Source organism: Aotus nancymaae, unplaced genomic scaffold (genome assembly GCF_030222135.1).
Source record: "Aotus nancymaae isolate 86718 unplaced genomic scaffold, 86718_ANA_hifiasm-v0.15.2.pri h1tg000003l, whole genome shotgun sequence".
Classification (NCBI taxonomy): domain Eukaryota; kingdom Metazoa; phylum Chordata; class Mammalia; order Primates; family Aotidae; genus Aotus; species Aotus nancymaae.
Window position 1 is genome coordinate 14,848,715 of NW_026988414.1, and position 13,874 is coordinate 14,862,588.

Sequence of the window (13,874 nt, forward strand, 5' to 3'; positions counted from 1 at the left end):
GAGCATTTACTATGTTCTAGAAGCTCTGTTAGACATTTTATGTACATAATTACATTTATTCCTTTCAAGAACCCTGCAGACATTTACAGAGGAAGATACCAAGGGATGCAAAAGTGAAAGAAGTAACTCAAGGCCATGCAAATGCAGAGCTGATAGTGGAACTTGAGTGAGCTTTCTCACTTGCACTAGCCAATACGGTCAATGTCCATCTGCTTCTTGTTTCTCTTAGTATAGTTCTGTAATGAGACATGGGCCAACCCTGGAACCTCCATGGTGGAGAGTCCAGGGTCCACTGGCATAGCAGGCTAATCTCCATTCAAGTCAAGCCACTCGCTGGTTTCAGCCAGCACCAGATCTCCTAGGGGTCTTTGCCTAGATGATCTAAAGAGGAGCTAAGCTATCAGAGCCACTGTCCAGGCTCAGAAAAGTCACATCCAAACTCCAAAATTAAGATACCCATCTCTACCCACCAAGCAGACTAGAGAGGGAGTCTCTCTAGTGAAGTTTCAGTATCACTTCGCTCACCCTCTTTAATTTTTTCAGACAACATCAGTCTGTGACATAAGACAATTCACCGTTCTTGAGCACCAATATTTTGCTAGGTAGGGAATCTGGTACTTCCTTATGCTCTCGCACTTGTTCCTCCTAACAGCCTGGAAAGGTAAGTATCAACCACTTCTGTTGAGAGATAAGTATAGCAAGACCCAGAGATGGGTCTTATCCGTCACTGCACTCTATATAAGTACTCTCCTCTTCCCTCCTGTCTTTTCCCTTCCTCTCCTCTCTCTCTAGCTTGGCTTGGGGACCAGGGCTCTTCTCCTCAGGCCCCAGTGGTTTATTACTGTTAAGCTTGACGGTTTCTCATATGTCAATTAGAAAGAGGCAGTGCTCCCCCTCCTCTCCCTCCCTTTCCTGGGCCTGCCGCGATGCTCAGATCAAGCACCATCTGTTGCATTCATCCAGGCGATGGGTGAGCATTTTGCCGCTCTGGGGAGGCAGAGCTCAGCGGGTACCAGGAGGTGATGTGGCTTGTTTGGACAGCTTGATATATTGATATTGATAGAGCTGCTGAACGGGGTCGGGAGGGATCACGGATGGGGGGAGTGGTATGCAGGATGAAATCGGCCAAGGAGAGGTTTGTAAAGCACTTCCCCCTCTAAGCCTGCCTGGGCTCTTGGCACCGTCACTGAGGCAAAAGCAGCTAAACAGATGGATGGGATTTGCTACAGTGGGGATCAGAAACCCTTGCAGCTCAGGGGAGCTTTCCTTCCTTCTCTGTGTGCCTTCTTCTCCCAGCCAGTCAAATCTGTATCAACTTAGAACAAAGAAAACAGAAATTCCAAAATGGAAAGCGGTTGACCTTTAGGAATTGCTGAATGTCAGAGTCATGAAAAAAAGAGGGAAACTGAGTGATATATCAGGTCCCAGTTGGACAAAGAACACATCCTCAAATGGGATTTTTTTTTTTAAATAATTCAATGAATTGGCTATTTATAGCGGTGTAGGCAAAGTAAAAAGAATCAACATAGGAATTTCAAGGTACCAGGACAAGAAATGTCAAGAAGCCGTTACTGATTCCTAAAGCTGAAGAGGCAGGGAGAAGTCATGGTTTTACTGGCCCGTGTGAGAACTGGAACTGTGGAAAAGGGACCGTTGGCAGAAAGCTGTAATTATTGAGACTCTCAGTCTCTGTTGGAAACGCAGTACTGAAACAGGAAAGGACCAAGGAAAGAAATACCTTCAAATTCCTCCCATATCTTGCTGTGTTATCCCATGGGCCAAGCCCAACTAGTAGCCATCTAACAAGGAGCCAGTGACACAGCCCAGAGTGTGGGGGTGGATCTGGGAGTGTGAATGGTGGCCAGCCAGCACAAGCCAGGGATGAGCACAGGTTCTGGTGCCTCCACTATGCCAGCATAAAAGCTCATGTACTCCGCCACAACCTGCACTCCTCTCTATTTCCAAGGAATGCAGGTATTGAGTCTCCATAGAGTCCAGCTCTCTCCTGTGTGTGTGTGATCCGCGTAACTCACTGTCTACCCAGCATCTCCACTTAGACATCTCCAAGACATTCCAAGGTTTTCATATAGAAAAACTACCTATCGAGTACTGTGCTTATTACCTGGGTAATATAAAACTTATGCTTATTACCTGGGTGATGAAATAATCTGCACATCAACCGCCATGACTCAGTTTACCTATATAACAAACCTGTACTTGTACCCCTGAATCTAAAATAAAAGTTAAATAAATAAAAAAAAGAGTTGGGCATGGTGGCTCATGCCTGTAATCCCAACACTTTCACTTTAAGAGGCTGAGGCGGGCCGATCATTTGAGGTCAGGAGTTTGAGACCAGCTTGTCCAACATGGTAAAACGCCATCTGTAGTAAAAATACTATAAATATATATATATTTATATAATATAATATATATATATAGAGAGAGAGAGAGAGAGAGAGAGAGAGGGAGAGGGAGAGGGAGGGAGGGAGAGAGAGACTATAGGCATGATGGTGTGCTCCTATAATCCCAGCTACTCGGGAGCCTGGGGCACGAGAATCGCTTAAACATAGGAGGTGGAAGTCACAGTGAGCTGAGATTACGTCACTGTTCTCCAGCCTGGGCGACAGAGCGAGACTCCGTCTCATAAAACAACAAAAACAAAACTCGTGTTCACTCCTCTCGAACGTCGTCTCTTACAATGTTCCTCCTCTCACTGAGGAACCATCAGTCCATACCTGTGCAAACCAGGAGACCAGGAGTCATCCAATCCCTCCTTTTCCCTTATCAATCAGTCTTCAGCTTCTGAGCATGTTTTACCTGTAACTTTCAAATTTGCCCACTTCTGTGTCTGTAGTACTTGGCTACTTGTGTATACTCTCTCTACTACTCTATCCACTGTCTGTCTCCACCACAGCGACCCTATTCCAGGCTGCCACCATCACACACTAGGATTTCTTTGTGATGGCATTGTCTTCCTAGCTGGTCTTCTCACTTTCATTCCTGTCCTTCTACAATACATTTTTCTCTTTTCTACCAGAGCGATTGGCAGTCTTCCCGCTAAATGAAAATCTGATCACATCACGTCCACTCTAACCTTTAGCATCTCATTCTTAACAAAGCCTCAAGGTTAGGGTGAGGATTAGGGCTTTCTATATATTTTTTTTCTCCAGCCTTATCTCACATTGCCTGCTTTCAGTGATTCAGCCCCAGTTGCAGATTGTAGCCCCTTCCATATCCTTTCTCCCCAAGAGGTCTCTGTGTAGACTGTTTCCTCTGTCTCTTTTGCTGTCCTCACTTCACTCCTCCTAATCCCTGCTACTTCGTGTCCACCTGATTAACTATACTGTAAGACCTTACCTGCACTGCTCACTTCATTGGAGCAAATTTCCATGATTTTCCTAGACTAGCTCATAGTGTTCTAATATAGCCTTTCATGTCAACCCTTATCTCTCCTTTAGAGAACATATCACTTGTATATTTTACATTGAGATGTCAATTATTAATTAATATTGATCTTCTTATCTCTATGGCAAGCATTTAGAGGAAATCGTGTGTTTTTTCACCATTTTACCTCATTATGGACTAAATGTTTGTCCCCCTTCCCACCAAATTCTTGTATTGAAGCCCTAACCAGCAGTCTGACTGTGTTTTAGTCTGCTCAGGCTGCCATAACAAAATACAGGCCGAGTATCCCTCATCCAATAACGCTCGAGACCAGGAGTGTTTTTGGTTTTGATTTTTTTTTTAATTTTTCGAATATTTGCATTTTACATACCAGTGGACATCCCTAATCCAAAATCCAAAGTGTTCCGATGGAGAGGGTATGGGGCAGGTAGGGATGGTTAATGGGAAAAAAAAACCGACCATAGTTGGAAATAATAAATAAGACCTACTATTTGATAGCACAACAGGGTGACTATAGTCAATAATAACTTCATTGCATAGTTTAAATAACTTAAAGCGTATAATTGGTTTGTTTGAAATTCCAATAATAAATGTGCGAAGGGATGGATGCCCCATTCTCCATGATGTGCTTATTTCACATTGCATGCCTATATCAAAGTGTCTCTTGTACTCCATAAATATATACACCTTCCATGTACCCACCAAAACTGTAAAGAACATTTTTGTAAATGTTTCCAAAAACATTTCCTTGGATCAGGGGTGTCCGATCTTTTGGTTTCCCTGGGCCACCTTAGAAGGAAAATGGGCCACACGTAAAATACACTGACATTAACAATAGCTGATGAGCTAAAAAACACACAAAAAAGAAAAGAATCAAATCTCATAATGTTTTAAGAAAGTTTGGGAATTCGTGTTGGGCTGCATGTGGCCCACGGGCTGTGGATTGGACAAGGTTGACTTAGAGAATAACCTTCAAGCATCATGTCCGTGCTCAAAAGGTTTCAGATTTTGGAGCATTTCAGATTTGAGATTTCAGATTAAGGAAGCTCAACCTGTAGACTGGGTGCCTTAAACAAGAAAAATTTATTTTCTCATAGTTCTGGAGGCTGAAAAGTCAAGATGAAGGTGCCAGCATGTTCGAGTTCGGTGGGGGCCATCTTCCTGACCTGCAGATGCCGCCTCTCACAGCCTTGCTTCAGCGTGTGTCCATAGAAAGAGAGTGGGGTCTTTCTTTCTTAGCCTTTTTATAAGACCACCTATCCTATCAGATTGGGATCCCACTTTTATGGCCTCATCTAAACTTAATTACCTGCTAAAAGCCTCACCTCCAAATGCAGTCACACTGGGAGTTAGGGCTCCAACATATAAATTGGGGAAGGTGGGAACACAATTTGATCAGTGGCGATTGTGTCTGGAGATAGGAGCTTTGGGAGGTAATTAGGATTAAATGAGGTCATGAGAAGGAGCCCTGATCTGATTGAACTTTGGCCTTATGAAAAGAGGAAGGGAGAGTTTTTTTTCTCTCTCTGTCTCTTTCCCTGTTCCCAGGCCTTGTGAGGACACAGGGAGGAGAGGGTGGCCATCTGTAAACCAGGAAGAGAAATCTCACCAAAACCATGGCACCCTGATGTTGGACTTCTAGCCTTCAGAACTGTGAGAAAGATAAATGTCTGTTGTTTAAGACAACCAGGTTATGATATTTTATTATGGCAGCCGAAGCTAAGCTATGTCTTTGGTTCTCAACATAGGTATGTAATGTTTTTTTTCCTGTAAATTCTGTTGAATGAATCAATGAATAAATGAAGAAATGAATGAATTAATATTGACAGAATCTGTGTGGGTCACTCCCTTTGAGGATTCCAAACTGTGGATTATTCTGGACTTCTGACCAAAATATAGCCTACCTATTACAATTTTGGGCAAAACACTTTTCTCTCTGGGTTTAAGGAATCAAAATTGGGCCTCACATTGCTTCTTGAAATTATACTATAAGCTATGGCTGAAGGATTCTTCATCCCAGGCTTAGAGAAGGGAACCCATGTCTGGGATCCTCTTGGTTCATCTTCAAGTACATCTAATTGAGATATATGTGGAGAGAGATAGCAAGAGAGGCAGGTGAGGAACCTTTAATGCCACCACATGGTTCATTTGTATTGTCAATTGTCTTTTTTCCTTAGTCATCACACATTTTCCCTGACACTCTCAAGATGAGACTTCTCACAGAACCCAATACAAGAACCAACCCTCTAGGTCTGACTTACTCTGCAGATACATCTGTCTAAGCTGATAAGCTTTCCTGGGAAAACAGGAGCTCCTTAGAAATGGGTGCTGGGATGTTTAGGAGCCTTCTTTGTCTAGTCTGATGAAGCCCCTTCAAAGAAACAGAAATCATCGGCACATCCCATCTCTTGGCATCAGACAGCAGGTAGCTCAAACTGAAGAAGAAATTTCTGAGCCTCTGGAGACACAGATGGAGGGAGGGCTGAGTTTGAAGATTTCAAAGTCGGAGCTGTCTTTGGGAATTTCTCAGAACAAAGGCACTGAGGCTATTCAGCAATTTTTCTTTCTTCTTTTTGGTTTTCTCTCCTTGCCTTTTATGTTGCCTCTTTCCTTCCTTCTCAAGCTTTTCTGTTATTTTTTTCATCTTATCTTCTAACTTTCTCTGCCCTTCTGACCTTACTTTCTCCATTTACTGAACTTTCTACCAGTTTCAATTTTGAAACTTTTTGGAAATATGGCTACTAACAGATCATTGGAAGGTATTGTTGCAAATGGAACATTGGACAAGGGCTTAGAAGGCTTGACTCTGCCACTTCCTATCTTGGAGCAAGTCATATATTGTTTTTTGGGGCCTCAACATCTCCTCAATAAAATGAGGATATGGTGCTAAGTGATTGACATATCCACAGTACTGTGGCTGTGTCTCATAAGACATTATGTTACCTTCACTGCCACAGCCCTGGTTCAGACCACCATTGCCTTTGGCTGGCGAATTCCAAAGCCTCAGCCCTGGCCTCCTTTCCTGCCTCAATTTACATTCTCCATACTTTCGTTAGTGATTGTTTACCAAGTGACTTAATTTGAACATGTCAATTTCCTATTTAAAACCTTTTCCATCAGGATAAAATTTAAACTCCTAATTGTGGCTTACCAGATGTCCTTATCACTCCAACCTCGTCTCCTATAAGCCTCCTCTTTGCAAACTCTCTTGCAACTACCGTGAATTACTTTCCATTGCTCAAGCACCGTTCTTCTTCTGGCTTCAGATCATCATACATGCTTCTCCTTCCAGCCAGGGCGCTGTCTTCTCTGGTCTGTCCAACTTCACCCTGATCCTGCTTTCTTTACTAACACCTACTCATCCTTAAGGGCTCATCCTAAATATTGCCTTCTTCAGGAAGGCTACCTTGATTCTCAGATGAGTGAGATGACCCTTTTCAGTGATCCTCTGGAATTTTGTACTCTTCTATCACAAAAATATTGCACAATGTTAGAATTGTCTGGATATGTCTCCTACTGAACTAAGAATTACTTGAATAATGAATTGTGTCTCATATTTCACTACCAAGCCTTCTAGTCTCAAAGGACTAGAGCAGTACCTGGAACATGCTAAATGTTGAATACATAAGTATGTAATTATGTGGTTAGACTGAAAGCGTGTGATTCTATATCTTCAATGGGTCAGGGAGGGAGTTTAAAGAAATTAGGGTGGCCAGGCCTAGCCCTCTAGGGGCTGAGGGTGGGCTCAAGCCCTAACCTCAGCCCTGTTGCTACCTTATAGCAGCAGCTAAGGCGACTCAGGAGACAGTGGAGTCCCTGATGCAGAAGTTCAAGGAGAGTTTCCGCGCTAACACGCCCATCGAGATCGGTCAGCTGCAGCCAGCCCTGCGCCGCGCGTCGGCAGGGAAGAGGAAGCGGAGGAGCAAGTCTCGAGGTAGGCCCTCCTGGCACATCTGGCCGGGAAGTCAGAAGGCTGTCCCCTAATTCCAAAGAGGCCAGGGAGATCTGTGCCTTCTTCCCTTGCTTCCCTGTGCTCATAGAACTTGTGTGACTCTCTCCCTGATAAATCCCCTTGGAGGCTGCAGACCTGTGCTCACTATACCCAGAGCTAACCTCTCTTGAGCCCCAGGTGCCTCATCTGAGAATGAGAATGGATCATCAAATTTTAGAGTGATAGATTAGTAACTATATATGAAAGTATGTAGCACCATGACCCGTGCAGAGTAGATGTTCTTTAAATTGTCACTTGTCTGGAGGGTGCAAAGTGGTAGATCATTCTAGTAGAAGCCATCCTCAGGCTGGGAGCCAGAAACGGGTCTGAGCCCACTTTTTAGCAGGCTGAATAACAGAATGACCAAGTGGGGTACTGTAAATTAAATATAATTAATTCAAATTTTGTTTCTACTGCTACCTCGCTGTGCCACTCAGGGCAAAACATTCTACTTCTCCAAGCCACTCCTGTCTCACAGGGTTGTGAGAATATCTCAGCACAGTGCCTAACCCAGCATTTGTTAAAAGCAGATATTTTCTTCCTGCTCCTTTTCCCCTTTCCTCCTTTCCTTTCTCTTGTTTGTTGTTGTTATTGTTCTTCTCCTTCTATCTTCATCTTCATCTCATCCTTCTTCATCTTCATCTCCTCCTACTTCCCTTCCTCCTTCTCCTTCTCCTCATTCCTTCTTCTTCTGCCATCTGTGTGACTTTGTTTATGAAAGAAACCAACTTGTCACTGCCTAATTTCCAAATCATTTTTTTTTTCTGTCTACTCAGTGGTCTCCAGCTGGTCACTCCTCCTCTCGCCTCTTACTTCTCCATTTCCTGTAACTTGGCTCTGATCAGGTCATCCCCCTTTTCCCACAGCTTCAGTGCTTATTTAGCGCCTTCAGACATATTTAGGCTTATGAACATGACACTCAAAGCCACAGAGAGCTCTGCTCTCCACTGTCTTTTCTAGATTGATGTGCTCTGTCTTCAGTGCTCTTTCCCTTACCATTCTCTCTGCATGAAACCCCCTCTCTGGCCCCTAAGAGTAATTGTTGTCACTTCATTGACACTTAACTTATTCCAAGAAGCAGGTTAAATAATATATACATCTTATCTCATTTGATCCTCACAGCTTCTGTATGAAGCAGGTAGAGTCGTAATTCCCATTTTACAGATAATTTCACTAAGGCACAAACAGCTGTTGTAATCTGTCCAAGGGGACATTCTAGGAAGTGGTGGGGCCAGGGAAACCCCAACAGTCTGAGTCTCAAACCTTTTAACTTAACCACTGTGTCCTATTATGTCGGTGCTATTACTTTTACACCAACCTATACACGAGTGAAATTCTACATGTCTTTTCAAGCTTAACATGCATGGCACATATCTTTGAAGACATCGTTGATTGTCACAGTCACAATTCACTCTGAATCCCCCCAGTTTTTCTTTATACATGTATTAAGCAGTAGATTCATTTTCATGTGATATAATTTTCTCTTGCTCGGCTCTTTCCTTAGCTAGACAGAGAGTTCTTTAAAGGTAGGGATTGTCTTATTGTTTAAATCATTTTTACATTTCTGACCTAAATCAGTGCATGACATAGAGTCGATGATTGCTATCTGTTGAGAGGATGTCTAACTCTTAATCTTTTAACATCTTCAATCCTGTAAAAATCCCAACCACATGTTAAGCTGTGAGGTCATAAGTTGAGGCAGAAGAAAATGATAGAATTCATTTTTGGAACTCACATGGGAAACCCCAGGTTTAAACCATGGTGTAGTGATACAGAGCAGTCACCTTAATGTCGGAGAGGTCTGAGTGCTAATCCCAGCCTGAGTCAGTTTTGACTTGTGTGACTTTGGAAGTGTCATTGGTTCTCCCTGAGCCTCAGTTTCCTCTTCTGTAAAATAAGCATGCCAAGCCCTACATCAGAAGATTGTTCAGAAGACCTGATGAAAGGCTGAATGTAGACCACCTTGCAAAGTTCAGACAGCATGTATCCGGAAATGAATAAATGTAATCTTATGTTTGTTCTGGGTGAGGCATTTAGGGCTACTTGAAATTTCACACAGCCTTATGTATTCATCCTTACTTTTTTATCATTCACCAGGAATTCCCCTCCTAAGTCCTCTCCACACATATATACTCCATAAACATTCTTGACTCCAAGTCTATAACCATTCCCCCTTCATTACCAACCTGAGTTCATTTTTTAACATCATATTCTAAACATTTTTATGTCGATTAATTTTTCAAAAATATTATTTTTTTGCACCATAATTTTTTTAACTAAGCCCCTTCTATTAGGCATCTGGGCTGCTTCTAATATTTCATCATGATAAACAATGTCACATGGAAAGTATTTTTGTATAAAACTTGACACTTTAAAATGTTTCCCCTCTTAGAGAAAAACTTCATAGTCAGATTATTAATAAAAATCTGTTTTAAGTTATTTTAATTTACAAGTTAGATGTGGTCTCAGAGAACTATGCATGAAGAAATTCATTTGGATCTCTTCCATATCTACCCTTCCTTTCTTTCTCACCATCATGACCACTGTCATTTATTAACTGCTCCTTACAGCTCGACCCTCCTTGCGTTCAGTCTCCTCAAAACTGCCAATGCGATCTTTTAGAAAGATAAACCAGATAAAGCCCCTCCCCTGCTCAAACTCCTTTGACAGTTTTCTGTTATTCTTAGAATATGATCCAAACTTTGCACCTTGGCTTGCGGATCTGGCTCTGGCTCCTGTCCCCTTTTCAAACATCGTTTGCTCTGTACTTCCTTGTGCTCCAGCCAAACTGGCTTCCTTCATGTTTCACGAACACAGCAAACGGTTCCTTCTTTAGCATCTGAGAACTTGTTCTTCCTTCTCCTTGCTATGCCTCTTTCTTTCTCCCAGCTGCTCTCCCAGCCAGCCCCTTCTCGCCTTTCAAATGTCAGCTCCTCAAAACCATCTTCCATGACTACCCAACCTACAGTTTTGCTCCTTTCGGTTCCCAACCTGCTACTATCTCTTACATCACCTTTTTTTAAATTTCTTCCATAATAGTAGTTCAGACAAATTTCTAAAAATTTTTCCTTGTCTACTGTCCTCCTCTCTTAAAATATAAGCTTCCTATATATAAACCTAATACATAGAAATGGCTTAATAAATATTTGTTGAGTAAGTGAGTGTGTTAACATCAAAGATCACTGGAAAATGGCTTAGCTTTATAACTTTCATATTGATGGTGCAAGAGGAATCTGTGATAAACCAAAGCCTCCTGGTACCAACGCCCAGAGAATTCTGTTTCTCCCTCAGACAAACTCACTGACAAGTAGCACAGTAAATGTGCTCAAGTGGATGCTATTAAAGCAATTTCCAAAACAGCTTAATCACAGTGTGCTTGCGATTTTGCTGCTACCATGGGATACAATTTCTGCAGGAGAAGAGTAAGGACAGTATATGTCAGTCCTATACTTCCAAACTTACTCAAGACAGCCCATCAAGATTTTCTTGAGCAAAGGAATTTCATGATCAAAAAAAAAAAAAAAAAGTTTTGGAAATTCTCCACCCTCCCTCTTTCTCTTGAATATTCTTGGATGAATCTTAGTCTATTAAAAACTCTGAGAAGTCCTGCAGTACAGAAAGCTTGGCTGCTTCGTTTAACTTGATGTGTTGATACTGTGTTGACTGCAAACTCTTATTTCCCCCTCTGGAACATTTATTAACGTTTTATGGAACTGAAGCATCTGTAGGAACACAATTTGGGAAATAGCCTCCAAAATCCCAAATATGATGGTCTAAATCCTCTGTCTTTCACTGTTTCTGCCTTCCCCTGCCACTGAAGTGGCCATGGGCTGTCTGGTCCAGATTGGGAGTACCTGCCCTCTTTCTGCTTCACTGGGCCTCACGCCCAGATCACGGTGCCCACTGGTTTCCAGCCGAGAACCAGTGTCATGGAATTGACCGCATAATTAAAAGCAGTTCCAAGGTGTTTTTGAGAGGCCTGGTGGATGCTGAATTGCATCATTCTTAGCCAAACAGAGGAAGGCTAGTGGAAGTTTGAACTGCCGACTTCATGTTAGTGATGGGGTATTGTGAGGCTGCTGTTAAGGAGCCACTCCCCAGCATCTCATGGGCAGTATAAAGGAGGGTGGCATTTAAATAAAGCAGAGAGGGATTTCTTTGGATGTACAGAAGAACTTCCATAGGTTCATTCAATTTAGGTAGTGGTTTTTGAAAACAGGACTTTGTATTTGAAATTTAATTCCACCATTGGCTAACTATATGCTCTTAAGCAAATGAATAAGAGATCTGTTTTCCTTCTGGCAATAGTGCTAATAATAGCAACATCACATGTAGGTTGTGAATTAATACCCAAGAGATACTTAGCCCAGTGCCTGTCCCATATTCAACCCTCAATAAGGAATAGCTAGTACAACCACTGCCATCCAAGGCCTGCCCATTGGCCCGCAGAGTCTCATAAATCCATCTCCTCCTTCCTGAGCCATTGCCTCTAGCTTGGTTGAGGTCTCATTATCCCTCATCCAGATTCCTGCAGCAGCCTTGTCACCCATGAATGCATGCTCCACCCTAGCAGCTGGGTGATCATTTGAAAACACATTAAATTTGGCCATGTTCCTCCCCAACCTAGAACGCTGTCCTGATTTTCTTTCACTTGCAATGGGGGCTTCTTGAGCTTTTGAAGTGAAGTCTTCTTAAAGGCAGGTGAAAATGAATTTACCCCCAAAGGGTCTGCAGCTGTGCTCAAAATACATTTGTCATGAAGCCCACATTTCAGGCTCATCTTTTAAAAGATCATGCCATTTTATTTCATAATATACACATGTTTATTTTAGTTTGTTATGTGACAGTACTTGTCAGTTAATTAATTTAACATTTGCTCAATTCCTCATATCATATCGATGTCTCAAGAAGAAGAGCCATGATGTAGCTGATTATAAGGGGATGAGAGTGCTACCGTCTTCAAAGGATTGCTTTCCACAGGGTGGAATAAGGTAATGTCAGCAGAGCATTTAGCACAGAGTCAGACAAAATCTGCATACTGAACATATGTGCTCTATTATTGTGTTATTTATTATTCTTATCATGCTATGATTATTAGTCTTATTTTTGTCAGTATTATTACCTTATAGAGATACATTTACTCTGTTTTAGAAGCAAGAACCGACAGGATGAAGGGCATATTGTTTAATGGCTTAAAAGTTGCCATCACTTGCTACACAAGGCTCCCACCTAGTCTGGGCTGCACCCTGCCCCTGTCTACTCCTGAGCCCCAAACCACTATGTCCTACAGCCTCTAGCGCATGGGCCATTTCTCCCTTCTCCCAGCATGCCTTGCTTTCTAGGTCAGAGTAATGATCATATTCTTCCTGAAAGGGCCTTTCCTCCTCCACACCCTTTCTCTCCAGGCAAAAAATTGCTGCTTATCTTTAAAATCCAGCCTCAGAGTCTTCTCTGTGAAGCATTTTCTCAGCCCCTACCACAGCCGAGTGACCCACTCTTTTCTCTGAGCACTCATAGCCCCAGTACTGTTTCTTATCACAGCCCTCATTGCAGTCTGGCGTAAATGCATCTGTCACCTTCTTCAGCTCTCACAGTCCCATGATGGAAAGAACAGTGATTTATATCTCTCTGTAGAATGAATCCCTAACAGGAACTGACATGGGGGATGGTAATTGATTTGATGGGAGTATATATGAATAAATTAATGAACAGGTGGAGATGGATAAATAGATAAAGGGAGGTAGCTGGGAGCTCACAGAATGCAAAGGGTTAATGGGATGCAGTGCAACCTACCATCTATTGAGCATTTGGTACATTCTAGGCACTGTGCCCATCACACTTGTTATCTCATTTAAAAGTTCCTGATAATCCATAAGGTAAGTACTATAATTATCCCCATTCAACAAAGGAGGAAATTCAAGCTTACACAGTTTCAGTCACTTGCCTAAGTTTACACAACTAGTACATAGTGAAGCTATGAATTCAGAGTCCACATTTAAATTCCCAGATGACTTCAGCTCTACTCTTAGCTACCACGACTAAGATCTTTGAGCTGTGAAATTGTACCTACCTAGTCTAGATCCTGGAAGGAAGTACATGCAGTTTCTCTTATATTGGCAATGTTTCTGTGTCATCAGTGCTGCTGTTAGGGCGTTCAGGAGCTATGAGGTCCTAGAAGGTGAGGCGTCTCCCTCTCTGAGCTAAGAATGAATCAACACTGCCCCCTCAGCTTTTAACTAACCCAGGGAGCCAGTCCCGTGTCCTCAGGAGCCCACAGTGTTATGTCACTGGACAGTGCTCTGTGCATTTTTTAAGGCATCCACTCAATGTTTTTAGTTTGCCACACATTTATAGGATATGCCACCCAGATCTTGGCCCATCAGTGCTTCTCCGTTTTTTGAAGGAAGCAGGGGATTACATATCTGCATCACAATGGATACATGAAGGTGTTGTGGGGTGACTTGGGGTGTTTACTAAA

The 13,874-nt window shown here is 42.4% G+C and overlaps 1 protein-coding gene across 3 annotated transcripts in view; it reads left to right on the forward strand.

The window, feature by feature from the left end:
* The window catches only part of ASTN2 (astrotactin 2), a 976,097-nt gene that overhangs the window by 271,098 nt on the left and 691,125 nt on the right, over window positions 1-13,874 (forward strand). For 2 of the 3 annotated variants that reach the window (XM_012472754.2, XM_064378516.1), the window contains exon 4: window positions 7,187-7,339. The exons of the other annotated variant lie outside the window; for it this stretch is intronic. In XM_012472754.2, the coding sequence (XP_012328177.2) occupies window positions 7,187-7,339 (153 nt within the window). The remainder of the gene's footprint in view (window positions 1-7,186; window positions 7,340-13,874) is intronic. 3 annotated transcript variants of the gene reach the window in all.